The following is a 27,004-nucleotide window of genomic DNA, read 5'->3' as shown; positions in this document are numbered from 1 at the left end:
GCCCACAAGATATTTAGCCTGCACATCTCAAAGGGACTATTCAAATTAAGTAGCTAATCAAGGAGCATTTAACTCACAATGGAAGATCCCTATCTACCCTAAATGGACTTTCCTGTGAATGTGATGTTTGAGGTATAGGTAATGACTTCTACTATGACTAAGACCTGGTCTATACTACGCATTTAAACCGAATTTAGCAGCGTTAAACCAATTTAACCCTGCACCTGTCCACACAACGAGGCCCTTTATATTGATATAAAGGGCTCTATAAACCGGTTTCTGTACTCCTCCCCAACGAGAGGAGTAGCGCTGAAATCGGTACTGCCATGTCGGATTAGGGTTAGCGTGGCTGCAAATCGATGGTATTGGCCTCTGGGCGGTATCCCACAGTGCACCATTGTAACCGCTCTGGAAAGCAATCTGAACTCGGATGCACTGGCCAGGTAGATAGGAAAAGCCCCGCGAACTTTTAGATTTCATTTCCTGTTTGGCCAGCGTGGAGAGCTCACCAGCACAGGTGACCACGCAGAGCTCGTCAGCACAGGTAACAATGCAGTTTCCTGAGAATCGAAAAAGAGCTCCAGCATGGACCGCACAGGAGGTACTGGATCCGATTGCTATATGGGGAGAGGATTCCGTGCTAACAGAACTCCATTCCAAAAGACGAAATGAAAAAACATTTGAAAAAATTTCCAAGGCCATGATGGAGAGAGGCCACACCAGGGACTCAGTACAGTGCTGTGTGAAAGTTAAGGAGCTCAGACAAGCCTACCAGAAAACTGGGGCAGCCCAAAAACCCATGACGACTTACTATTAGCTGAGCTGCATGCAATTCTTAGGGGGCGGCTCCGACCCATTCACTACACCTCACCCTGTTCCGTGATTCCGAGGTGGGGGGATTCGGTGAACTCAGCCATGGCTGAGGATTTGCGGCAGATGGGGAAAGAATGAGGAGGAAGAGGAGGACGCAGCTTAGCAAGAGAAGCACGCAGCACTCCGTTCTCCCCAAAAGCAGGGAGCTTTTTCTCACTCTGATGAATATACCCTCGCCAGTCCTTCCAAGCAAACCTATCCCAGAACAAATTGAAAGCCATGGAAGAACCTCTGGTGAGTGTACCTTGTAAATATAAGACAGTTTTAAAGCAAGGTGTTTTTTAATGATTAATTTGATACCTGAGTGACTTGGGATGCCCATTGAACGGCCAGTGATTAGTTTACTGTAAAAAGTCTTGTTAACAGAGCGGAAATCTCGCAAGACATCATCCATGAAGCTTCCTGGAGTACTCAAAAGCCTTTGCAGAAGTTTCTGCGAGCGCTGCTTATTCCGTCCTTCATGGTAGGACACTTGCGACCGCCATGCATGTAGCAATAATCTGGTATCATTGCATGACAAAGCGCTAGCTACGTATGGTCCCGGTGATTGCTGCATTCAACAACATCCGTTCTTATCTCCACTGCGTTATCCTCAGGAAGTGATATCGTTCATGGAACCTTGTTGACTCAGAATTTAAGTAAAGGACAGAGATGGCCATTCTACTGGCTGTTTGCCTGTGGCCTAAAAGAAATCCTCTCTGCAGGTAGCCAAGCGGGAAGGAGAGGGGCGCTCGTTTGGCTAGCATGGATCTTTCTGCTACCAGCCACGCAGTTGGGGGGACGGAAGAGGTGTTTAGCAGTGATCTTCCATGATACCAGGGGTGGTTTCTGCTGCTGCACGTTAACAGGAAGGAAGCAGCATCAATGCTTTGCTTCTATTTGGGAAAGGAGGGCACTGAATAGATGAAGCTGCAGTAGACGAAAGACAAATGGCTTACCATGGCCGCATGGAATCCGAATTCTGCTGCCCGGACCTGCGTCTGTGATCTGTAACACCAAAGCCGCAGGCACTCAATATAAGATGCAAAATGCGACCTTGTAGTGAAAACACATGTGCTATGTAAGGTGAATAGTGTTGTTTACCATGAAAGAGTATGACCGTTGTTCTCTAAAATGTATCTTTTTTAAATACTTCTCCCATTTTTTCCCTCCCTCATGCAGCTGCAAATTTTTCAAGCCTCCTACTCCGTCCCGAAGCCTATCTCAGATAAGGCGGCAGAAAAAAAAAGAGCGAGAAGAAATTTTTCGAAATCATGGAAGTGACCTGCAATGAAAGAGCTTATCTGAATGAGTAGAGGACGTGATAGCAAAATACAGGAAAGATGCCAGTACCGTGAGGACAGGAGGCGACGAACGTGAGGACAGGAGCGACGAAACGTGAGGACAGGAGGGACGAACGTGAAGATGAGATGGCGGAAGAAATCAGCAGCGCGGATGCAACTCTGGGGCTGCTGCGTGATCAAACTGACATGCTGCGGCGTATGGTGGAGCTTCAGGAATGGCAGCAGGATCACAGAGTGCCGCTGCAGCCCCTGTATAACCACCCTCCCCCCTCACCAAGTTCCTTAAGCCTCCTCACCCACCAGATGAGTAAGAACTTGTAGGGTAGGCTCCGTGCACCCGCCCACTCCACCCCAGTGGAGCCCAAGCAAAGGCTCTCATTATTACGAAATTTTTTTAGTGGCTTTCCTTCCCTACTATTCTCCTCCCAAACCCACCCGGGCTACCTTGTCAGCTCTCTCCCTCTTTTTAAAATTAAGTAATTAAAAACATGATTTTTAAACGAGTGACTTTATTTCCTGTGATTGAAGGGTAGAGGGTGGCTTACAGGGAATGAGTCAATCAAGGGGGGGGGGTTCATCAGAGAGAAACAAAACACAACAGTCACACTGTACCCTGGACAGTGATGAAACTGGTTTTCAAAGCTTCTCTAATGCACACCGCTTCCTGTGGTTGCTCTTCTAAATTGCTCTGGAGTTCTGGCTGTGCGTAATCAGCGGCCAGATGATTTGCCTCAGCCTCCCCACCCACCTATAAGTCTCCCCTTACTCTCACAGAGATTGTGGAGCACACAGCAAGCAGCACAACAATGGGGACATTGCTTTGGCTGAGGTCTGAGCAAGTCAGTAATGTGTGCCAGCGCGCCTTAAACGGCCAAATGCACATTCTACCACCATTCTGCACTTGCCACCTGTAGTTGAACAGCTCCTGACTACTGTCCAGGCTGCCTGTGTATGGCTTCATGAGTCATGGCATCAAAGGGTAGGCTGGTCCCCCAGGATAACTACAGGCATTTCAACATCCCCAACTGTATTTTCTGGTCTAGGAAGTAATTCCCTTGCTGCAGCCGTTTAAACAGAATAGTTTCCGAAGACACAAGCATCATGAACCCTTCCGGCCATCCCACTGGATGCTGGTGAAACATCCCTTGTGATCCACCAGTGCTTGCAGCACTATTGAAAAGTACCCCTTGCGTTTATGTATTGGGTGCCCTGGTGCTCCAGTGCCAAGATAGGGATATGGGTTCCATCTATCGCCCACTACAGTTAGGAATCCCATTGCCAGCAAAGCCATCCACTATGACCTGCACATTTCCCAAAGTCACAACCTTTCGTAGCAGCAGCTTAGTGATTGCTTTGGCTATGCATACAGCAGCCCCCACAGTAGATTTCCCACTCCAAATTGATTCCCAACTGACCGGCAGCTGTCTGGCGTTGCAAGCTTCCAGAGGGCTATTGCACTCGCTTCTCAATTGTGAGGGCTGCTTCTCATTTTATTCTGGTGCTTCAGGGCAGGGGAAAGCAAGTTCGCAAAGTTCCATGAAATGCCCTTACGCATGCGAAAGTTTCGCACCACTGGGAATCGTCCCACACAATGCGGTCCCACCACTCTGTGCTTGTTTCCCGGGCCCAAAATCTGCGTTCAATGGCTAGAACCTTCCCCATTACAGCAGGATCTCCAAGCGCAGGGGCCTGTGGTTTGAGAGAATTCTGGTTCCATGTCCTCATCACTCTCGTTGCCGCGCTGCTGTAGCCGCCTCCTCCTCACCTGGCTTTGCAGGTCCCGGTCAGCATTGACTGCACGAGAATGTGCGAAGTCTTTAAAACGTCCATCATTGCTATCTTGAGCTCAGCAGGGTCCATGCTTGCTGTGCTATGGTGTTTGCACAGTTCACCCAGGAAAAAGGCGTGAAACGGTTGGCTGCTGCTGCTTTCATGGAGGGAGTGAGGCTGTACCCAGAACCACCCGCGACAATGTTTTTTGCCCCACCAGGCACTGGGAATTCTCAACCCAGAATTCCAAGGGCGGGGGAGCCTGCGGGAACTATGGGATAGCTACAGGATAGCTACTCACAGTGCAACGCTCCGGAAATTGACGCTAGCCTCGGTACATGGATGCACACTGCCGAATTAATGTGGTTAGTGTGACCGCGTGAACTCGACTTTATACAATCTTTTTTAAAAAACGGTTTCTGTAAAATCGGAATAATCCTGTAATGTAGACATACCCTAAGAGGAATCATGCATTGTCATGTGACTTGCCCATGTGACTCCAAACACCATCTTGTCACCTGTGATTTTCCACTGGCTGTGCTGAGGGCTTTGTTTGAAACAGTAGGTTTCCCTCCACATGGCAGAAGCTATAAAAGGCCCTGAAAACACGTCCATTTTGCCTCTTTCCTGCTCAAGCTTCTTCTCTGCTCCAGCCTCTGGACTATGGACTTATACTAATGGGAGCATTCTAGCCAAGGGATCGAGGACCTTCCAATGATTTGGAAGCAACCAGAGACTTGACTTAAACGAGCAATTTATTCCATATCTGCTACAAGCCTGATCCAAGAACTTTGCAATTGTTGTATGTATTTGATTCCTTTAACCAATTTTAATTCTCATTTTTCTTTCTTTCTTCTTATAAATAAACCTTTAGATTTTAGATACTGAAGGATTGGCATCAGTGTGATTTTTAGGTAAGATCTGAGTTATATATTGATGGGTGTGTGGCCGGTCCTTTGGGATCAGAAGAACCTTTTATTTGATGAAACTGGTTTTAAAGAACCACTGATCTCTAAGCCTAGTGTTTTTGGTGGGGATTCGAGGACTGGAATGCCTAAGAAAACTGCTTTTCTGATTTCTTGTTAGTCAGTATGGTCAAACAGATGTTTACTTTTTTTACTGGCTTGGTATATCTTAAGGAAGAATGACCACAGTATTTTGGGGTGTTTCTGCCCTATTTCTCAGCAGTTCGTCCTGAATTTCGTATTCTCAGTTGTGACCCACAAAGACATGGTTACAGACACAAAAACTGGGGGAGTAGTAAAAAATGAAGAGGACAGGTCATTGATACAAAGAGACCTGGACTGCTTGGTAAATTGGGCACAAGCAGATAATATTCAGTTTAATATGGCTAAATAAAAATGTATGAATCTAGGAACAAAGAATGTAGGCCATATTTACATGATAGGGGACTCTATCCTGGGAAGCAGTGACTCTGAAAAAGATTGTGGGTTGTGATGGATAATCAGTTGAATACAAGCTCCCAGTATGATGCAGTGGCCAAAAGAGCAAATGTGATCCTTAGATTCATAAACAGGGGAAGCTCAAGTAGAAGTAGAAAGGTTATTTTACTGATATATTTAGCACTGGGGCAACCACTGCTGTTATATTGTGTGCTGTTCTGGTGCTCACAATTGAAGATGGTAGAAAATTGGAAAGGGGTCAGAAAAGAGCCACAAGAATCATTAAAGGATTAGAAAACCTGCCTTATAGTGACAGCCTCAAGGAGCTCAATTCTTTAGTTTACAAAGAAGTGACTTGATCGCAGTTCATAAGTTCCTACGCAGGGAACAAATATTTAACACAAAGCTTTTCCATCTGGCAGAAAAAGGTATAACATGATCCAGTGGCAGGAAGTTGAACCTACACAAATTCAGCCTGTAAATAAGGTATAAGTTTTTAAGAATTAGAATAATTAACCACTGGAATAATTTACCCAGGGTCATGATAGATTCTCCCATACTGACAAATTTTAAATCAAGATAGGACTTTTTTTCTAAAAGATGTGCTCTAGAAATTATTTGGGGAAGTTCTATGGCCAGAGTTATACAGGACGTCGTACAAGATGATCACAATGGTCTCTTTGGCCTGGGAATCTATGAATCCTCCTGTAATTTTTTTCTAAGTAATATCAGTAAGAAGCATTATAGAAAAAGAAAACTTGTTTAAAACCAAGGCCTGGTTCTGACAGGATGATTCAGACTGAAAAAACTAAAAGGCAAACAGTTTAATAAACAAAGCTAACAAAATTTAATTATTTTTCTAGGAAAAGTGGTGGAGGGGTCCTTTACTGGGTCTGAGTCCTAAATGGCAATATCATCATATTTCAAAATGTTACAAATCTGCTTTATAACAAAGAGTACATAGCTTTAATGCCAAGAAGACTGCCCTTAGCTCCAAAAATGTTGCTATACATCTCTGTTCCTGGTTAAGAAGCTCCCTGGAAGATTTCGTGGAAATACGGGTTCTGTACTCCAGTAGGCTGGCATCCACTGGTACCTCTAAATGGGGTGGGTGTGTTAAGCAGCCATTCATTTGACTCATTTGATATCCCTGGTCATCCATCAGGTTAAGGACTTGACTGATGGTGGGGTTGGGAGAAACTTTTCCAAGTTTCTCAAGTGCTCAGGGCAGAGAAGGCAGAATGAACTGCTGGATGATTTGGGAATGAAGCATCATGTAGAACAGGAGAGAGATCAGTTCACTGGCCGCAAAGAGGAGGCCAGCAATTGCAGCTTCCGAATCATTTCCAGAGATAGAGACAATCAAGATGTTAATGTCCACCCCCATGTTGGTGATCCTGAGCTGGGATCAAGGAGCTCTTTTCTTTGTTCACTTATAAATCTCATGAATATGAACATTTTCAGAACATAAGCTACAAGTATAAACTTATTCTGAATCCATCCCAGAAAGGCCCTCTTTTATCACTTGTATAATAGTATAGATACACACTTACACATGCACACTCAGAAAAAAAAAAAACCTAGAGAAGGTAGGACTTTTAAAAAAATAATATGCGATAAGCTGTAGTTCCCATTTACTGACTGGCAAAAACACTAAGAGAACAATAAGAAAAGACGTGCACACAGACAAATACATACACAAAACACATGCATATAATCAGCTGTATAAATATGAAGCTGAATACCTGAAGGAGGCTGTTGTATATTCTGTAAAATTTTCAAAAGCATCAAACTCAGGGCACAAAATTGTTCAGAATGATTGCTAAATTTTCCTCATTTTTTTCATAACTGATTATGTACATTAAAATATTTTGTGTAGAAAAATCAATAGTGAATGGTTAGATTAATTATAAGATGCCAAATATGATTAATTATAAAGATTTCTATGATCAGTCACCGCATCAGTAATGTTGACATTTCACTCATAAAGGGAAGAAATGTAAAAAAGTAAGCCTAACAATACCACACACATTTCTCACAGGGTGCTGTGAAAGTAAAGTCATTAATGTCTATGAAGGATTTGGATATTATGGTGATGAGCCTATAGAAAAGTCCAGGAGGAAATTAGTAATTCTGTGTTCATGGCAGGGTTTGAACAGCATGCAGTAACAAGGTCCGAGGCCACCCACTGAACAATGAGGAAAACACAAAATACTGAATAGGTGCTTATTAAGTGACCACTGGAATACCTTGCAAAAAGCACAGGCTGGTTAGCTGGCTAGGAACGTGCTGGGGCAGGGCTTCAGCACACAGCACTGCATCCCACAAGGCAGCCCAGGGAAGCTGCTGTAATTCAGACAGGCCCCCAAAGCTCTCTAAATTACATTTGTGTCATCCCCAGTCACAAGTGGCCCAGGATCAGGAAGGTAAAAAGGTTGATTAAAGCCACACTAGCCTCCCTATCCTTTGGGCTGTGAATCTCACCCAAGGAAAGCAAATGCAGTACCAATACTAAAACTTTTATCCTAACTAAAATAATGGAACAAATATAAAGGGACAACAATTCTTAGAGGATGAGGCTTGGTCTACACTACAATGCTTGTGTCAACCTAATTATGTCAGTGTCTACACCACAATTCTGCTTCCGCTGAAGTAAGTCGCCCACTACGCCCAAACAACAACTCCACTTCCACGAGAGGCATAGTGCTTATGTTGATGTAGTTAGGACAACCCAGTAGACACTGCATTACTTACATGGCCTGTTGGCTGAGCGGGGCTGACAGCTGGAGCCCCTATACCTCCCCAGTCTGGTGTTGACAGCCTGAGATGTCAGACAGGCACGAGGGCAGAGGAGTGAGCCCAACAACTGGCTGACAGCTGGGGCTGTCAGTGCTAGGGCTGCCAGGTCCCACAATTCCCCACTACTGTCAGTGGAAGTGCTCCTGGTGAGGATGCGCAGCGATGACAGAAGGAGCATAGTATTGATGTGGACAACCGCTTTAATTACTGTGGTGGCGGTGTGTTGACTTAAGTCAACTTAATTTTGTAGTCTAGACAACCCCTTAGAGAACCATAACCAAAAAGCAATGTGAGCTTTTTTTTATAACATAAACCTGTGTTTAGATATCATGTTATAAAACAGTGATTTTTACCAGATAAAGCTGGTTGTTTGGGAATGTTGTGTTACACAATTACATTATTATTGAAGGAACAGAATATTGTAGATGTTATATATTTGATTTTTAATCAGGTTTTTGACAGAGGTTCACAAAATGTACCCAAATATAATTCAAATTGGATGAAAACTGCCATGGAAACTGAAAGTCTGTAAGTAAAGGAAAATGTAATAGCAATATATTGACATTGAGGAAGTTGTCTAGTGCAGTGGTTCTCAAACTAGGGCTGGCGCTTGTTCAGGAAAAGCCCCTAGCAGGCCAGGCCGGTTTGTTTACCTGCTGCGTCCACAGGTTCGGCCAATTGCGGTTCCCTCTGGCCGCGGTTCCCCAGTCCAGGCCAATGGGGGCTGCAGAAAAGGCGGCCAGAACGTCCCTCGGCCTGCACTGCTTCCTGCAGCCCCCATTGGCTTGAAGCAGCAAACCATGGCCAGTGGGAGCCACGATTGGCCGAACCCGCAGACACGGCAGGTAAACAAACTGGCCCGGCCCGCCAGGGGCCTTCCCTGAACAAGCGCCGGCCCTAGTTTGAGAACGACTGGTCTAGTGGAACCACAGGAACAGGTGTTAAGTCTTACCTAATGTAACATCTCTATTAATGATCTGAAACAGAACTAAAATCTAATAAAATTTAGATAGGGTACTTAGCTGAAATGTGTGACCAAAAACTAATTAATTAAATAAATATAATAAATTATAATAAATGATAACAAAGAATGAATACAAAGGGACCCTAACCCTGATCAGGCAAGGCACTTAATACTGTGCACTTTAATCTGGTACCAAATAGGTAGAAATATGAACAAGAAAACAGAACAATTTGGAAAATTACAACTTTACTATATTAAGCAGAAAATATACAGAGATATTTAATTGTGGGGAGGATGAGGAGAAACCTAAGAAACACCAAAGAGGTACAAAAAAATATTTAGGACACATTTCAGGAAAAAAAAAAAAAAAGAAAAAAGAAAAAAGAAAAAACCTTCCTAACAGTGAAATAGTTTCCCCAAGGAAAAGTATCTGAAGCCCTATCAACTGGGGCATATAAAACTAAGACTGAACTATACACCACTACATATACTCAAAGGAACAGGTTAGAGATCTAATAAGTTTGTTGCCTCTCTAATGTCTTTGGTTTTAGAATTCTAGGATCACAGAATAAATTTCTTGAACAATACACAGAGCATTTAAAACTATGGTAACAGATAAACCTTGTAAAAGTCATATCAGACTAACAAACATGAGAAGAAATATATTGACTAATTTGAAAAGATAATAAATATTAAGGATGTTGGACTGACTATGTTTATAGCCATGGAAAATGCAAATGAAAACATTACATTTTATTGAAAATATAAAAAACATGGCTCCCTGAATGACTGACTTTTAGGCAGGGTCGGTAAAACCATTTAGGCGACTGGGTGCTGGCATTTGCGGGGTGCCATTTTCTTTGGCAGTGACCGCAGTGGCTGGATCTCCAGCCGCCGGTCGCCAGCGGCATTTAGGCAGAGGGAGCTGGGGCAGGGGAGCGTGGGGAGGGCTGCCTGCAGCAGGTAAGGAAGGGAGGGCAGCACGCAGGGCAACTCCCAGCCCCAGCTCACCCCTGCCCCGCCTCCTCCCCGAGCACACCACGGCCGCTTCACTTCTCTCACCTCCCAGGCTTGCGGAGCCTAAGCTGATTGGCGACGCAAGCCTGGGAGGCGGGAGAAGTGAAGCAGCCATGGCGTGCTCAGGGAGGAGGCGGGGCAGGGGTGAGCTGCTTCACTTCTCCTGCCTCCCAGGCTTGTGGTGCCAATCAGCTTAGGCGCTGCAAGCCTGGGAGACGGGAGAAGTGAAGCAGCCAAGGCGTGCTCAGGGTGCTCGTGCGTGGAACGGGGGTGAGCTGGGGCGGTGGGGGGTGGGGAGTTGCAGCAAGAGGGGCACTTCAGGGCAGAGCTGCCGAGGGGTGGGTGCCTCAAGGCGGGAGTGTGTGGGTGGGAGGGCACAAGGTGGAAGTTTTGCCTAGGGCACGAAACATCCTTGCACCGGCCCTGCCTTTAGGGAAAAAACATCTTTAAGCAATAGTCCCTTGTTTACTCCTTCACTAGTGGTAAGGATTCTATCAGGTGCAGAACTACATAACAGAAGCACATTACCAAAGAACAGAATAAACTCTTATAGATAGGCTTGGCAGAATTTGATTTTTATAATTCTGACAGATAATATTGATGTTTATTTTGAGCATATTTAAATATTTTTATTGATTTTAATTTTCACAGTTGCAGGAAATTATGGAGTCCAGACAATTATTTAATGCCAAATGCTGAGATTCAAAAGCTAAAGCTTTATAACCTTTAAAACACAAATTGTCAGCATCACCTCTAAATATACAAACTAAATATTCTTAAATCAACAAATCATACCTGTTTGTATTACTCCATTTGCTAGTCCTTTTGTAACAAGCCTAATTCAAAAGCCTAAATCACTGTTTTTTAAATTCTAATAAAACTTCTCAGGCAGCATTTTGCTTACTTTGGCTATCGATGATCATGGAAATTTACAAATGGAAATTTTTTTATTTTATCATCAATGGAAAGTTTGTTCATGTACAGTAAAATTGATATTTACCACAATTAAGTGATATGAACATAAGGTGTACCATATGAGAGGCCAGTTGCATATATGGAAAGTGTACCAAGATACTGCAGAAGCTAGGAAGAAGAAATTTCTGGAATAATTAAGTGCTATGTAGTTTAACAACTTTCAACCATAATTCTGCATTTCCTGGATTGCAAGTGCTTTGATGTGTCAAACTTAACACTACATTATTGTTATGGGAGGGAGGAGGACGTCTATCATGTACTTTAATCTAAAGAAGTACACATACACATTATATTGAGAACGAAAGAAAGAGCAAGTCCTGTTTGGCTACAAAAATAGATATACACATATGAACAAACTAGAATTCCAACGATAAGGCATTTTTTTCTAGTCCCGATGGCTCATGTGCACCACACTTAAAAAGTTGTCCCTCTGTCAAGAAATGTTATTTTTGGCACTACTCCAAGACTCAATACAACAAGTCCTGGGCCTGAAACGAGTATAAATTTAAATCCTTGACTCTTTCAGCATATTTTGCAAAGCCAGTAAGACTAAGAATAAAAATATTAGTCTCTAGAGACCACTGTTAAGAAACTTGACAGATTTTATATTGGGTACCTCTCACTGTAGCAGACAATGTTTCACCAACACCACTGACCAGTTTGTTACTTCATTTTCTAATGCTTAGAAACAGCATGCTCTATGTAAGAGCACACTTACAGTTGATATATGGTGGAGTACATAAGTGATTTGCACATAAAACTTTTTGTTAATTAATGTAATTCATGCATCTACTGTGCTTTTAACACTGTTTTCACTTAGCTAGGTTTAACTTTAAAAGGGGACAATTTTACCCATTTGTTTTTATGTAATTTACTTTCACTTGTATCCATCAATCCTTTTTGGGGGGGAGTGAGGGGGGGCACTACACAGTTCCTCTTACCATTTAGCACACACCGCTATCTCATTTCACTTTATCTGCAAACACAATCTGTATATAATCCTATCAAGTTCAACCACAAAATCTTCTATCCCCTTTATCTCACTTCTTTATCCCAGGAACAATATTTTTTTTTTATGAAACAGATCACTTGTTTCTACTCTTTAGAAATGCATTAATTAATGCTTAATTATACTGCAGTTAATTAGCAAAGAGATCAGCTAAAAATGTACCAATCTTCATTGCTGGATTTTTTACATCCCATTTAAAATATATCATTTTATGAAAACATGAGAAAAATTCATACTGTATATGCAATATTGTAAAATAAGTTTCAATTATAGTTCATGTATACTGAAAAACTACATATTTCAAGATCAATGGCTGTAGCACAGAAAACTCTACTTTTGTAAGATATTACAAATGTATTTAATCCTTACCTCAATTCCAATTTCAAATCCACCACCAAGGCCAGCTATCCCTATTGCAGAAGGAGAAGACCAACCTGACCCACACAAAATAAGATACATATTACAAAATTTCAACCATATCATCATTTAACAGTAGTAAGTTCTCCCCTTTATAGAAACTAAAGGTCAACTAATACAATATGAAAAATATTAGAAGTCATTGCATTTGACATACAAATTTTCAAACTGAAGCCTAAAAAATTACAAAGCTAAATATATTTTTTCTCGTTTTTAAAATGCCCCTCAAAATTTTCAGTGCCATCCAAAACTAAGTTTGAAAGTCATGTTTTCAAAGTAAAAACTGCTTTTCATGGAAGGCACCTGAAGCACGGCAACATCAAGTAGATAGCAAATGAAAACTGTGCTGCCTGAGGACAGTTTGTTTGATAAATAATATTGCAATAGTAAAGAAAAAAATATCAGTGAACGCTGGAAATTTTACTGTAATTATGATTACCATATCAAAGGGACACTTCAGAGACAGCACCATTTACACTGAAGAACTCTTATTTTAGGCCAACGGTCTGCAATTTTTTTAATATATTACGGTGCATGTTTTCAAAAGCGTTTTTCAAACATCATATATTTAGATTCAGTTAATCTTTTGAACACCAAGGCTTGTTTCAAAAAGTATCACAATACTTCACACAGAACATCAGAGGTTTGAAAATATGAAGGTTTATGTGGTGCATCAATGTAGCTAAACATTTTTGTTTGGTTACTTTTACTAGTGGTCATGTATTTCTGCTAACAGTTACTTCCCATTGCTATGCCTTTGTGAGCTTCGCAGCACTTTTATAAACAAACAAAGAATTAGTTCTCACATTTAAACCAACCAACAGAGCAGAACGCTATTGCATACTGTGAAAGTAGAATGAATTATACTGTAAAAATAAGAATGGATTAAAGAAATGTTGTATGTACCTTTAAGCAGAAATAAGAAATGTTGAAATACAGGTGCCAGGAAAAGAAACATTAGGCATAAACAAGGGTGCTAATGGCGAAACATTAACAGAAGATCGGTAATGGTTAGTAAGGAAATAAAATATGCATGGCTAGCCCAGGTAAACGTATCAGATTATGCTTCCTTTGTTATCTTGCTAAGTGTTCCCCCCCTTTTATCTACATAAATAAGATAGTTTGTGTCTTGTATGGAGCTCACATTATCTGGGTGTAGTAGCAGAGCGCTGTGCTAATAAAACAGAGTGGTCTGACAAACTGTGAGTCCTGAATCTCGGAGGGTGCTTTGTAGGTTGCTTACAAAGTCCAGAATGTTAGTTCCTGGAGAAGGAGTAAACCCCTCCCACTGCTGTTTCACCAACTGTAACGGCCCCTTAACCTCGTGGCCATACACAAGTTCAAATGGTGAAAACCCTAAACTGGGATGTGGTACAGCCCTGTAAGCAAAGAGCAACTGCTGCAACAAACTTTGACAATACTAAATATCTTCATAAGCTAAGGAACTATTTCATAACACTGTAGTGAGCTACTGCATATTGAATTCCTAAAACATATTACCTAATGTTACTTACTGTAATACTTCTACTGGTAAATATTGATTTTAAACACAAACAACACTATTTCTAATTATAAAACCAACAGTGACAGACAAATAAACCTTGATAACTAACAGTATAGGAACCATGAGTTTCAGAAACATCACTGAACACTCTGAAATATTATTCACCCATGGCCATAAACAGGATGGGGCAAGTGGCAGCCACGCAGGGCGCAAAGTCATAGAGGAGGAAAAATGGGGCAGAGAAACGACCAAAAAAACAAGCAGGGGGTGAAAATATGCTTGCTCACCCCATTTCTAAAATGTCTAGTTACATCTCTGCTTTCACCATTTCAGTGTAGCTCTGCCTCTGATTTAGGATTTTGTCTTTGACAGAATTCTTGGTATTATGTAACTAAGAGTTGAACAAGCCTCTCATCTGAACACAGGTGAAGAAATATTCAGGACATCAAAATGCTTATAGTTTTGACACCCAGTAAGCAGAACCTTTAGTTCAGCACTTATTACAGCTATTTTACAGTTTCTCTTCTGGACAGGATTCCTATCTTCCCCTCAAAAAGTCCCCAAGCCAGTACATTTGGTTATTTGGATGTAAATTGTTGCATTCTGGGTAGCTTTCCCATGCCCGCTGACAGCAATTCTGGGCCCCAGGGCAGAAAAGTCAATTGTCCCCCTAGAAAGGGATGGCTGAGGTTTACGATACTACTTTTTATCCTATTGATAACACATTAGAACCCACTATGTGTAAGTTGTGGTGTTGCTTGACCTAATTATCTTTTTTTTTCCAGTTACAGCACCAGTATTAAATAAACTGTGAAACTAAATATAAGATGTAGAATTTGTTATTTTGAATTATATATTTAAATTAAATAAATATATTATGGAATGAAATTAATTAATATATAAACATTTAAAGAACCACAAAGTAAGAAAACACCTAAAGTATCAACTAGGTGAATAAAACACCTAATCGTGATTTATATGTAATCTAAAGACAGGGAAAAAACTGATATACAAGATGTAACTGAGTATGACCAACAAAGTTCAAGTATACAATACTTGCACTACTGGTGCTGTGAGACATCAACACCCAGAGCAACGAGGAGATGGCAGGCATGGTGCGACCACATCTACTGGGAGGCGGCCAGGGGAAGGCAGAGGGAAAACCTGTGCCTCGTTCCCTGGCTGAGGGGTGGAGGTGGCCTATCATAATGCGCTTGTGATAGCAGCTGGTCAGCCAGTGCTGGAGGCAGTGAAGGGGGGCAGGGGGGGGAGGGGGGACGGCTAGTCCCAGCTACCTCTTGGCAAATTTAGGATGGCTCGAATGGGTGGCTGAACTTACTGGCTTGTGTTTGGTGAGGAGCTGCAGCCCTGGTGGAAGAAATCTGGTAGCATAGAGGGAACTTGTTCCTCTTTAAAAAATCTCCTCAGCCTGGCAGCCAGAGAGCCAGTATGGCAGGCACAGGGGCTCCTGAGCAGCCAGAAGAGGCCGCAAGCTCCATAGTTCCCAAGCTGCTATTGCTGATGCTCCAACAGACGGCCAGACCAGCAGGGTGCAGCAGCAATCTAGCAAACTGTTACAATGAGGGATGGCGCTCTGTACAGAGCAGCAGCAGCAGCAGGAGGAAACTGGATTTCTTTTTTCTAATCTTAATTTTTATTTAAAAAATACGTTATCTATCCATCCACCTGGGCCCTTTTAAATCACCAGGCTCCTGAGCAATTCACCCCTTTGCCCTCTCTGTTGGTAGGCCTGAGATTTCCTATAATAATAATAATGCGTGTGAACTCCATAAGTAGTGCTGAAGATTGGCCTGTAAAAGGTTTTCTTCCTAAGGAGGTGGTGCAAGGGGCTGCAGTGAGATCTTCAAACTCAGTCCACTAAAAAGTAACAAGTTTAAAACTGGATTGTTTTCCCGACACAACATATAAAACTTACCTATGAAACTCTTTTTCAAAAGATCACACACAAATAATAATACGTTAAACATATTACAAGAGATATTAACCTTCATGCTTCAAAACAAATTCTAAAATTGTTCACTATGGGGATATTAGAAATTGTTCTGAAGGCTCTGCCACTAGCTATTGTTACACTGCGTGTGCATTAGAAAATATCATACTGCTTTCCAGCAAAGATGCTAAAAAATCTAAGTCCAGTCAACAGTAGTGCTTACAGCACTACTGCTGCAATGTTGCTGGAAAACAGATACAAAATTTTCTAATGTAAAACTCAGCCTTAGAGACAGGCTACTGGACTAGACAGATCTCTGGTTTGATCCAGTATGGCATTTCCTATGTTCTGCTTTATTAAAAGAAAAAAAAAGGAAGAAAGAAAAAGGAATTAAACTTATTTTGAAGTTTCCCCTGACGTAGAAAAGGAAGATAACACTCTAATTCTTGGTTTGACTGAGAAAATGTCACCTTACCTCCATTAGGAAGACGTGCTAATACAATCCCACTGCCTCCTCGAGCGGTTACCAAAAATCCAGCTTTGATAACAGACAAAACTGCAAGACCTTTAGCTTTAGCTATTACATTGGCTGAAAACAAATATTAATTACTTAAAATTAACATTTTCAAAAGAGCATAAAGAACATACTAAAAACACAATCATGATTCAAAAAGCAGCCATACATTTAACAATTTTAAATAAGAAAGAGACTGAAATAAATTTATAACAAAGAAGTGAGCTAAATTAGTGAAATACAAAAAGAAATGGAGACTCAACATTCCTGCCTCAATGGATTTTTCAAGTGGAGAATTTTAACAGTAACAGAGCACATGTTAATATGTAATCATTTTATAAAAATGATTAACATCCCCATGGTTATTCAATACTTGGCTCATAATAATATAACATCAGAAAAGAAAATCTAGTTTTATTATATATCTTTCGGAATACAACTAGTATAAATTCAAATAAAACTTGGAATATGGGACAAGGAAGGAAAATTAGAACACAGAGGAAAAAAAAAGATAGAGATGAGAGAAAGAAAAGGATAGTGGAAAACAGAGTCAGATGGCCTGATTCTCCTCTTATACTGTTTTATACTGGTGTAACTCCATTTACCTACATTTTGATTTACAGTAGGGTCACAGGAAAATAATGTACAGAGATTATTTTTAGCCCCATAACATATCTTAAAAATGTGTATATTAAGGCTACAATTCTATCTTGAGGATTCTGGTGATATTAACAAACTACTACAGATGTACAGGTTTCAGTGATTATATTTGGTCCTCCCTATGTGCCAGTTTATACAGGGCAAATATGGAGCTCCCATCCACACCATGCAGATGTCCACCAACATAGCCACTCTTACAGTGACTTTTGCTAATGGGAGGAGGTGAGGTGGGGTGGGGAATAAGTTGTGAGAAAGATTCAGCAAAGGACCCCTGGACAAGAATAAATTTTACCTCTTAAGAGTAAATTCCTTTCACAAAAATTATACCTGTAGGATCCAGGTCTTCATTACACTTGGAGAAAATGCACAATGAACACAGTAGGTAATCATGAAGACAATGGAAGTTTTGCCCAGGTGAGGTCTGGAGAAGTGAGCCCTTCAATTGCAACAAATTTGTATACTTACTAACCTGGTATGATCTTATCAGGTCCATTCCTGGAAGTTATTTCTGTAAATTCTCGTAATATTTTAGCTGCCTTTTTTGCTTCTGACTTCAAGCTGGAAGGTATAGGATTATTCACTGTAAAAGACATTAAAAAATATATATAATCTGACTATTGAAATTATACTCTTGGAGTCACAGTTTAAAAAGAGTTCATCCTTTTTTACTGTTTTGTATTTTGAAAGTGACAAGAGCTACCTAACACAATAAACTAATGCAAGCATTTGTATGTAGGAATCCTAAAAAATATAACAACCAACTAATAACAATACAGTAAAGACAAAAAGAAATGGTCTTCACTTTCTCAATACTTTACACTACAAGCACTATTCTGTTCCTCAGAAACCCTTTTTATTAAAAGGCCCTGAAAGTGAACAGATACAGACTATTGTGGACTAAAGGGCATGAAGGAGCAAAAAACTCCAAAGGAAAAAGGCTTTCACAAAGAGCACCCCGTCAACAGCAACTTCTTTTTTATATCAAGAGGCATCCAGCTGAAAAACCTCTGTAAACTTCAGCTGTGGAAGTGCAACATAGGGAGAGGGACAGCCTCGCAGGAAGGAAGATACTAATTCATTTACGGTTTTAAATGTCAAACATCAGCATCAGCTCCACTCTGGAAACCCACAAAGCAGCCAATCTTTAATAAGAATGACAATTACATTCAGACCTGTCAATAAGTTAATTAGATTTGTTTCATTTAAGCAATTAATAGACAGAATGTTTGTCACCTGTTTACTAGCACTTATTACTTGTTTATAGAACCCCCAAAATATGCTAAGTGCTTTAAAAAAAAAAGGTACCAAATCACTGACCGTACCTAAAAGATTGTAAAATCTTAGGCTCCAATCCTGTAAACACATACTTATGTGAATAACTTTACACATATGGGTAGTACTGTTGTGTCCACACATCAAGGAGGGCCACCACTCTTACTCTTATCTGCCACAACGGAAAAGCCAGCACTGGTTCTCAAAAATATTGAAGGAAGCAAGAATATAATGCTATTTTTTCCAAAGTGAAATATTCCTGCCTCTCACAATTTCTGCTTTTACTGGCAGAAAATGATCTTAGAACAAGCAATCCTTTGGGCAGTAAACCAGAAAAAGTTTAAACAAAAAGGAAAAAAAAAATATCACATTTGCAGGGCAGTGACTAAGTGAAAAGCTAGCCACTCTAATTAGCATGCCTAAAATTTTCATTCACTCCTTTGACCTACATAACTTTTTAACCCACAGCCATAGGGCAACTAGTCAAGCCTTCAATTAACAAGAAAGACACATCAATGACTCTTGAGTAGCACTTCTAAATTGGCCAAACAGTACAAGAAGTATCCCATTATCACTAAGCCCTACAAGCCTAAGGCCTTGACTACACTGGAGAGTTGCAGCGCTGGTGGTGGCTTTACAGCGCTGCAACTCAATCACCGTCCACACTTGCAAGGGACATACAGCACTGTATCTCCCTGACTACAGCGCTAGTTGTACTCCACCTCGACGAGAGGAATAAAGACTACAGCAGCGCTGCTCCGCCAGTTTGGCCACCAAAAGAGCTGTTATTGGCCTCCAGAGGTATTCAGAGGTAACCCAGAATGCCTGTTCAGCCACTCTGCTCATCAGTTCGAACTCTACTGCCCTGGCCTCAGGTGACCCTCCCTTTAAATGCCCGGGAATTTTAAAAATCCCCTTTCTGTTTGCTTAGCCAGGTGTGGAGAGCAAATCAGTGACTCTTTCCAGGGTTGGACCATGCCTTCAGTGTGCAAAAACGAGCCCCAGCATGGAGCAATGGCGAGTTGCTGGACCTCATCAGTGTTTGGGGGGAGGAAGCTGTGCAGTCCCAGCTGCGCTCAGCTGGTAGGAATACGATGATCTATGGCAGATATCAAGGCCCTGATGGAAAGGGGCCCATGACCGAGACGCGCTGAGTGGCAGGGTTAAAAGTGAAGGAGCCTGCCAGAGTGCCTATGCAAAGCCTGCGAGGGGAAACCGCTGCTCCGGAGCTGCCCCCACGACCTGTTGTTTTCTACAAAAAGCTGGACGCGATACTTGGGGGGTGACCCCACCTCCACTCCAAGGACCATGATGGACACTTCAGAGCGGGTGGAGAGGAAGGAGGAGGAGGAGGAGGAAAGCGAGAGTGAGAGTACTGGGGTGGGTGAGACACCCCGCAGTCCCTGGAGCATGCAGTCAGGAAGCTCTTCTCTCAGCCAGAGGAAGGTACGCAGTTGCAGAGGCAGCTAAAATGTACTTGGTGGCGGACAAAGAGAGGAGCGGGTTCCCTTAAGCGGCTTTTATTTTCAGGATGAAATTTTTAGGGAGCGCGTAGGAGGGGTTAGGGCCTGCAATGCATGCACTGCCTAGATGCGGAACAGCGCATTGATGTGGTCATATTTCACGTCGGTAATTGCCTCGAGTTAATCTGCGTTCAGAAAGGTGTCATCCTCATCTCAAGTTATCGCTGTTGGGCAAAGCGGCTTGTTGGCAGGGGTTTGATGTGTTGGTGTTAGAGCCACTCTGGTGGCATTTGTGGGGGTTTTGGTCCTGATGGTCCCAGAGATATGGTCTACACCTTACTTGAGCAGTTCGATTCCGTATTTTACAAGGCAAGAACCGGTGGTGTTTTTTAAAAACAGATTTGTCTGTAATGCAGTCAGGCATAATACTCGGACACATACGCCAGCTTATATACACTTGTGTCAGGACTCCTGTGGGTCGGTGTGCATCGCATTTGGATGCCTAGGCCGGAGCAGCGCTGCTGTAGTGTCTTGTCATCCATGTATCACTGAGGCTCCTTACGTAGCTCGAGTTTCCAGCGTTTGCACCGTGGGTAGCTTATCCTGTAGCTATTCCCATATGTTCCCTCAGTCTCCCTTTCCCCATTGGAATTCTTGAGATGCCCATGCATGATGGGAGCAAAAAACAGTGTACAGTTGTGGGTGATTCTGGGGTAAATGTAGTCACTCAATCCTTCCTCCGATTGAAGCAGCTGGGCAGACAATCGATTGCACCCTTTTTCCCGTGTGCCATCTGCCTCGGGCAGACAGACGCATAGCGTCGCGCAACCTATATGGAGCCCAATTAGTCTGTAGCTTTCGATGCGACTGTGCAACCATATGTTATGATCCTTGCATGGACAGACGTCGCCAGTTACTGTGTCATTATGTAGCTCAACCACGCATAGCGTGTCCTCATCAATTGCGCTCTTTGCAGGTAGTAGCAGATGAGCGTACCAGTCTTTGTGCACGTCTGCTCATTTGAAATTTGGACGATGATGGTTACTCAGTGCCGTTTTGTAGGTCTGCTGCTGTCAGTGCTCGCTGGTGGGCCTCGCTCGTGGAGTCTTCTGGACCAGGGTGGCTCGCAATGCGACAAGACAATGGAATGGACTCCAGGGTCATTCCCTTCTTTGGTTTGTCTAAAATTAAGAGTCATAGCAAAGTAACCTGCCTTAGAATATGGACAAAGTTCCCTACCCGAGAAACGGGAAGACTAAGGTCCGATCTGGGTTCAGCCAGCCCCAGAGAAATCACGAACACTGATGTAGCTGCATAGGCCCTTTGCTAGGGTGGTGCCCGCTGCGATATGTCAACAACTAAGTCCGCCGTGCTTCCTTCTTCCCACACCTCGCCCTTCCTGGGCTACTGGTCCGGTGCTACGTGTCCCCATTTGTGTTGATGAGCGTGCTAAAAATAGATACAATATAGAGGACACAACTGACTTTTTTAGTGAGATAATAAAAGAAACACTGACTTTTTAGTGAGATAAAATGAGAGGGAGGCAGCCTCCAGCTGCTATGATAGTCCAGGCAGTACAGAATCTTCATTAGACATGAAAGGGGGGCGGGTGAGGAGCTCAGCCTCCAGTTGCTATGATGAGGACGGTTACCAAGCCTTTTGCCCCGTCTGCCTCTCCAGGAGAAGCTTAAAGAAGCGAACGACCAGGAGTCATTCCCACTTTTGCCCAGGTGCCCCTGGCCGACCTCACCGAGGCCAGCCAGGAGCACTCACGGGATGACGAGGACGGTTTTCAACCATTTTGTACTGTCTGCCATCAGGAAAGGAAGGGGAGGGGATGCTGCTGTTCAGCGCTGCAGCACTGCATCTACCAGCAGCATGCACTAGACATATGGCGACACTGAAAAAAGGCGAGAAACTATTTTTTCCCCTTTTCTTTCATGGGGGTGGAGGGAAGGGTAAATTGACGAGCTATACCCTGAACCACCCAGGACAATGTTTTTGACCCTTCAGGCATTGGGAGCTCAGCCAAGAATACAAATGCTTTTCGGGGACTGCGGGGACTGTGGGATAGCTGGAGGGGTGTGGGGACCATTGCTGCACACAGGCAAGCTGCATAGGGGCCAGGACGGAATCCTCATTGCAGTAGAAGGCCCTCCCATGCTTCCCAGGTGTTCAGTGTAGGTGCCCCCTGCAGCTGTTTGCTTTCCCCAATGCACAGAAACCCCAGTATAGCCCTGAACCAATCAGTCCCCCTTACTCACCATTTTGGGGTTCCCGTGGGTTATGTGCGCTCTCTTTGGGATGGGAAAATTATGCTATTGTGAAGACTGTTAATGTGCCCTGCTTCAATGCGGGGAATTACTCTGTCTGGTATAAACAATGCTGCCTCTGTTAAGTGTTGCATTTTGACTTTAAAGATACAACCTTGAGATCTCGGCTGTCCGTGTTATCACCAGCTGAGAGACTACAATACCTCCGGAAGAGGCAGCGAAAAAGCAAAGAAGACATGCTGCAAGAAGTGATGCAGCAATCTCTCACAGAGAATCAAAAAGTGCAGGAGTGAAGGGAGAGGGAAAGCAGGATCCGCAAGGAAAACGCAGCGCAAAGGAAGCAATGCGCGGAGCGGCTGATAAGCATCCTGGAGCACCAAGCAGACTCTTTTTTTCCCTTATGCCCCCATGTTAGCTCCACACCCCCTTCCCCAGCATGCAAGTTCTTACCACCACCAGCTGCCTCCAACACCTGTACGTTCACCAACCAGCCCTGAGAACTACGACCTGTACTTTCTGCACTCAACCCCCATCACCATGCAGTACAGCCATTCTGAAGTGCAGCAGTCATTGCACAGCACTCCAGACAGGACATAAGCATGTGATTGTACAGTTCCCCACTCCACCCCTTTGCCCTTTCAGATTCCAAAAAAGTTGTATGTCTTCAATAAATGAATTTTTGCCTTTGAAAACAGTCTTTATTATTGTAGAAAGTTAAAGATACCTTAGCCTAGGAAAGAAACAGGCACTGCAAATCAGCTTAGCAAACACAGATTCCTACTAACATTGTAACTACTGCACTTCACTCCCATGCAAGGCATCGAACATTACAGTTGGTTTTCAGCCTCAAATTCCTCCCTCAAGGCATCCCTAATCCTTGTAGCCCTATGCTGGGCCTCTCTAGTAGCCCTGCTCTCTGTCTGTGCAAATTCAGCCTCCAGACGTTGAACCTCGGAGGTCCATGCATGACTGAATATTTCACCCTTCCCTTCACAAATATTATGGAGGGTACAGCACACGGATATAACCTCAGGGATGCTGCTTTCCCCCAAGTCCAGCTTCCCATACAGAGATCGCCAACGCCCCTTTAAACGGCCAAAAGCACACTCCACAGTCATTCGGCACTGGCTCAGCCTGTAGTTGAACCGTTCCTTGCTGCTGCCAAGGCTCCCTGTGTACGGTTTCATGAGCCACAGCATTAACGGGTAAGTGGGGTCTCCAAGGATTACAATGGGCATTTCAAGGTCCCCTACTGTGATCTTCCAGTCTGGGAAAAAAGTCCCGGCCTGCAGCTTCCTGAACAGGCCACTGTTCCGAAAGATGCATGCGTCACGCACCTTTCCGGGCCAGCCTGCATTAATGTCAATGAAACGCCCACGGTGATCCACAAGCGCCTGAAGAACCATAGAGAAATACTCCTTTCAATTAATGTACTCGGATGCTAGGTGGGGTGGTTCCAGAATAGGAATATGGGTCTCATCTATCTCCTCTCCACAGTTAGGGAAAAGCCATCCACAATGTCCTGCATGTTCCCCAGAGTCATGGTTCTTCTTAGCAGGGTGCAATTAATGGCCCTGCAAACTTGCATCAACACGATTCCAGTGGTCAACTTTCTCACTCCAAACTGGTTCCCAACCGATTGGTAGCTGTCTGGAGTTGCCAGCTTCCAGATTGCAATAGCAACCCACTTCTCCACCAGCAGGGCAGCTCTCAATCTCGTGTCCTTGCACCGCAGGGTGGGGGCGAGCTCCTCACACAGTCCCATGAAAGTGGCTTTTCTCATCTGAAAGTTCTGCAGCCACTGCTCGTCATCCCAGACTTCCATGACGATGTGATCCCACCATTCAGTGTTTGTTTCCCGAGCCCAAAAGTGGCGTTCCACGGTGCTGAGCATGTCTGTGAATGCCACAAGCAATTTTGTGTTATATGCATTATGCGACTCGCTATCATCGTCGGACTCCTCACTTACACTTTGGATCTTAAGCAATAGCTCAACTGTTAAACGTGATGTGCTGGCGAGATTCATCAGCATACTCCTCAGCAGTTTGGGCTCCATTTCCCACAGATCGAAACAGAACACAGAATCGCGCTGCACTGAAACCATGCAAAGATGGTGCCAAATGTGGATGGAAACACAGGGATTGCTGGGACGTGAAGCAATGCATCACGGGGCATTGGGACAGGAACCAGAATGACCTGCACCCTCCGCCCCCTTCCCACAACCCACGGTGCCAGAATGGGAAGAGGTGCTCTGTGGGATAGCTGCCCATAATGCACCACTCCCAACACCGCTGCAAATGCTGCAAATGTGGCCACACTGCAGCGCTGGCAGCTGTCAGTGTGGCCACACTGCAGCACTTTCCCTACACAGCTGTACAAAGACAGCTGTAACTCCCAGAGCTGTACAGCTGCAAGTGTAGCCAAACCCTAAGAATGAGATGGCTGCTTCTGAAAATAAAATAAAATAAAATAAAATAAAATAAATCTTAAAGTGCTGATTTTACACACATTTTATGATTTTCAGTTAAACACAAGATGTTTCTACATGAAAATTTTCTTCTTATGTGACAAAACTTTGATTATCTGGTCTGATGTCTTCATGTAAGCATCTAATTTTGAAAGATCATCATTCTTCCTTATGAATACACTCAACAGTATAAGATTATTTCCGTCATTGTATGATGCTTCTCATAGAATCGTGTTTATGTCCCAGGCCCATCATTGGATGTGGAAAATACTTATATTTTGTATTAATACCAAAGCCTAAACTCTGAGGTACTTCAGAAAAGTCCACAAAAACCTTTGGCTATTGATTCAGTTTATAACATATAAGCCTGCTGTAAAAACTGCTAAAAATATATTTGGTCTGTATTTTAACCTCCCTCTATAGGCGGCATACACTATAGATTTGAAACAAACATTGAACTGTAGATAAATTAGTTAAGAAAGGTTATGTGTTCTTACTATAGTCACAGTGAACTCATGTGATTAACTCAAAAAAAATTAATTGCGATTTAAAAAATGAATAGCGCTCAATCACACTTTTAATAGAATACCAACTGACATTTATTAAATATTTCTGGATGTTTTTCTACATTTTCAAATATATTGATTTCAATTACAACACAGAATACAAAGTGTACAGTACTCACTTTATATTATTTTTATTGTAAATATTTGTACTGTAAAAATGATAAAAGAGTGTTTTTCAGTTCACCTCATACAAATACTGTAGCATAATCTCTTTATCATAAAAGTGCAAGTTACAAATGTAGTTTCTTTATTATTACATAACAGCACTCAAAAACAAAACAAAGTAAAACTTTAGCACCGACAAGTCCACTCAGTCCTATTTCTTATTCAGCCACTCACTAAGAGAACATGTTTTGTTTACATTTACAGGAGATAATGCTGCCCACTTCTTAATTACAATGTCACCTGAAAGTGAGAACAGGCGTTCACATGGCACTGGTATAGCTGGTGTCGCAAGATGTTTACATGCCAGATGCGCAAAGATTCATATGTCTCTTCATGCTTTGACCATCGTTCCAGAGGACATGTGTCCACGCTGATGACGCTCATTAAAAAAAAATGCACTAATTAAATTTGTGACTTAACTCTTTGGGGAAAATTGTATGTCTCCTGCTCTGTGTTTTAACCCACATTCTACCATATATTTCATGTTACAGCAGTTTCGAATGATGACCCAGCATGTTGTTTGTTTTAAGAACACTTTCACTGCAGATTTCACAAAATGCAAAGAAGGTACCAATGTGAGATTTCTAAAAATAGCTACAGCACTCGACCCAAGATTTAAAAATCTGAAATGTCTTCCAAAATCTGAGAGGGATGAGGTGTGGAGCTTGCTTTCAGAAGTCTTAAAAGAGCAACACTCTGATGCCAAAACTACAGAAACCAAATCACCAGAAGAGAAAAATCAACTTTCTGCTGGCAGCATCTGATTCAGAAAATGAAAATGAACATGCATCAGTCTGCACTGATTTGGATCGTTATCGAGCAGAACCTGTCATCAGCATGGACACATGTCCTCTGGAATGATGGTTGAAGCATCAAGGGACATATGAATCTTTAATACATCTAGCATGTAAATATCTTGTGACATTGGCTACAACAGTGCTATGCAAATACACGTTCTGACTTTCAGGTGACACTGTAAACAAGAATGAGGAAACATTATCTTCTGCAAATGTAAACAAACTTGTTTGTCTAATCAATTGGTTGAACAAGAAGTAGGATTGATGGGACTTCTAGGCTCTAAAGTTTTATACTGTTTTATTTGTGAGTGCCGTTATGTAATAAAAAACTACATTTGTAAGTTGCATTTTCATGATAAAGAGATGCACTACAGTACTTTTATTAGGTGAACTGAAAAATATTATTTCTTTGGTTTTTTTACAGTGCAAATATTTGTAATCAAAAACAAATATAAAGTGAGCACTGTACACTTTCTTTTCTGGGTTGTAATTGAAATCAATATATTTGAAAATGTAGAAAACATCTAAAATATTTAAATGGTATTCTATTGTTTAACAGCACAATTAATTGTGTGGTTAATCACGATTATTTTTTTTAATCATTTGACAGCCCTAGCTCTTGTATTTTTTAATACAATTTTCTTAGTGGTTACCAATTATTAAAATATATATTTTTAAAATTTCTATGAAGAGTTCTACAATGGTGGGGCCAACTCACTATCCCTTGATTAGAAAGTCTGGTTGTATTTCTACAACTTAGTGGATGGAAAACCTCCTTGAGAAGAGAGAAAGGAAAGTAGGGAATATGATCTATCTTCCATAGAATGTCTGTCTCAGGCCTTGCCTACATGGGAAAGTTTTT

At 42.3% G+C, this 27,004-nt stretch overlaps 1 protein-coding gene across 2 annotated transcripts in view; it reads right to left on the bottom strand.

Annotated features, from left to right (window-relative positions):
- Nucleotides 1-27,004, bottom strand: part of SH3YL1 (SH3 and SYLF domain containing 1) — a 108,783-nt gene that overhangs the window by 54,824 nt on the left and 26,955 nt on the right. The window contains exons 2-4 of one of the 2 annotated variants that reach the window (XM_075063696.1): nt 17,609-17,719; nt 16,441-16,554; nt 12,463-12,527 (exon numbers count right to left, since the gene is read on the bottom strand). In XM_075063696.1, coding sequence (XP_074919797.1) covers nt 12,463-12,527; nt 16,441-16,554; nt 17,609-17,719 — 290 coding nt within the window. Of the gene's footprint in view, nt 1-12,462; nt 12,528-16,440; nt 16,555-17,608; nt 17,720-27,004 lie in introns of those variants that run through there. The other variant, XM_075063697.1, reaches the window with a different exon arrangement.

This window comes from Chelonoidis abingdonii, chromosome 3, assembly GCF_003597395.2.
Source record: "Chelonoidis abingdonii isolate Lonesome George chromosome 3, CheloAbing_2.0, whole genome shotgun sequence".
NCBI classification, from domain to species: Eukaryota; Metazoa; Chordata; order Testudines; family Testudinidae; genus Chelonoidis; species Chelonoidis abingdonii.
This window is presented reverse-complemented; position numbering and strand designations above follow the sequence as displayed.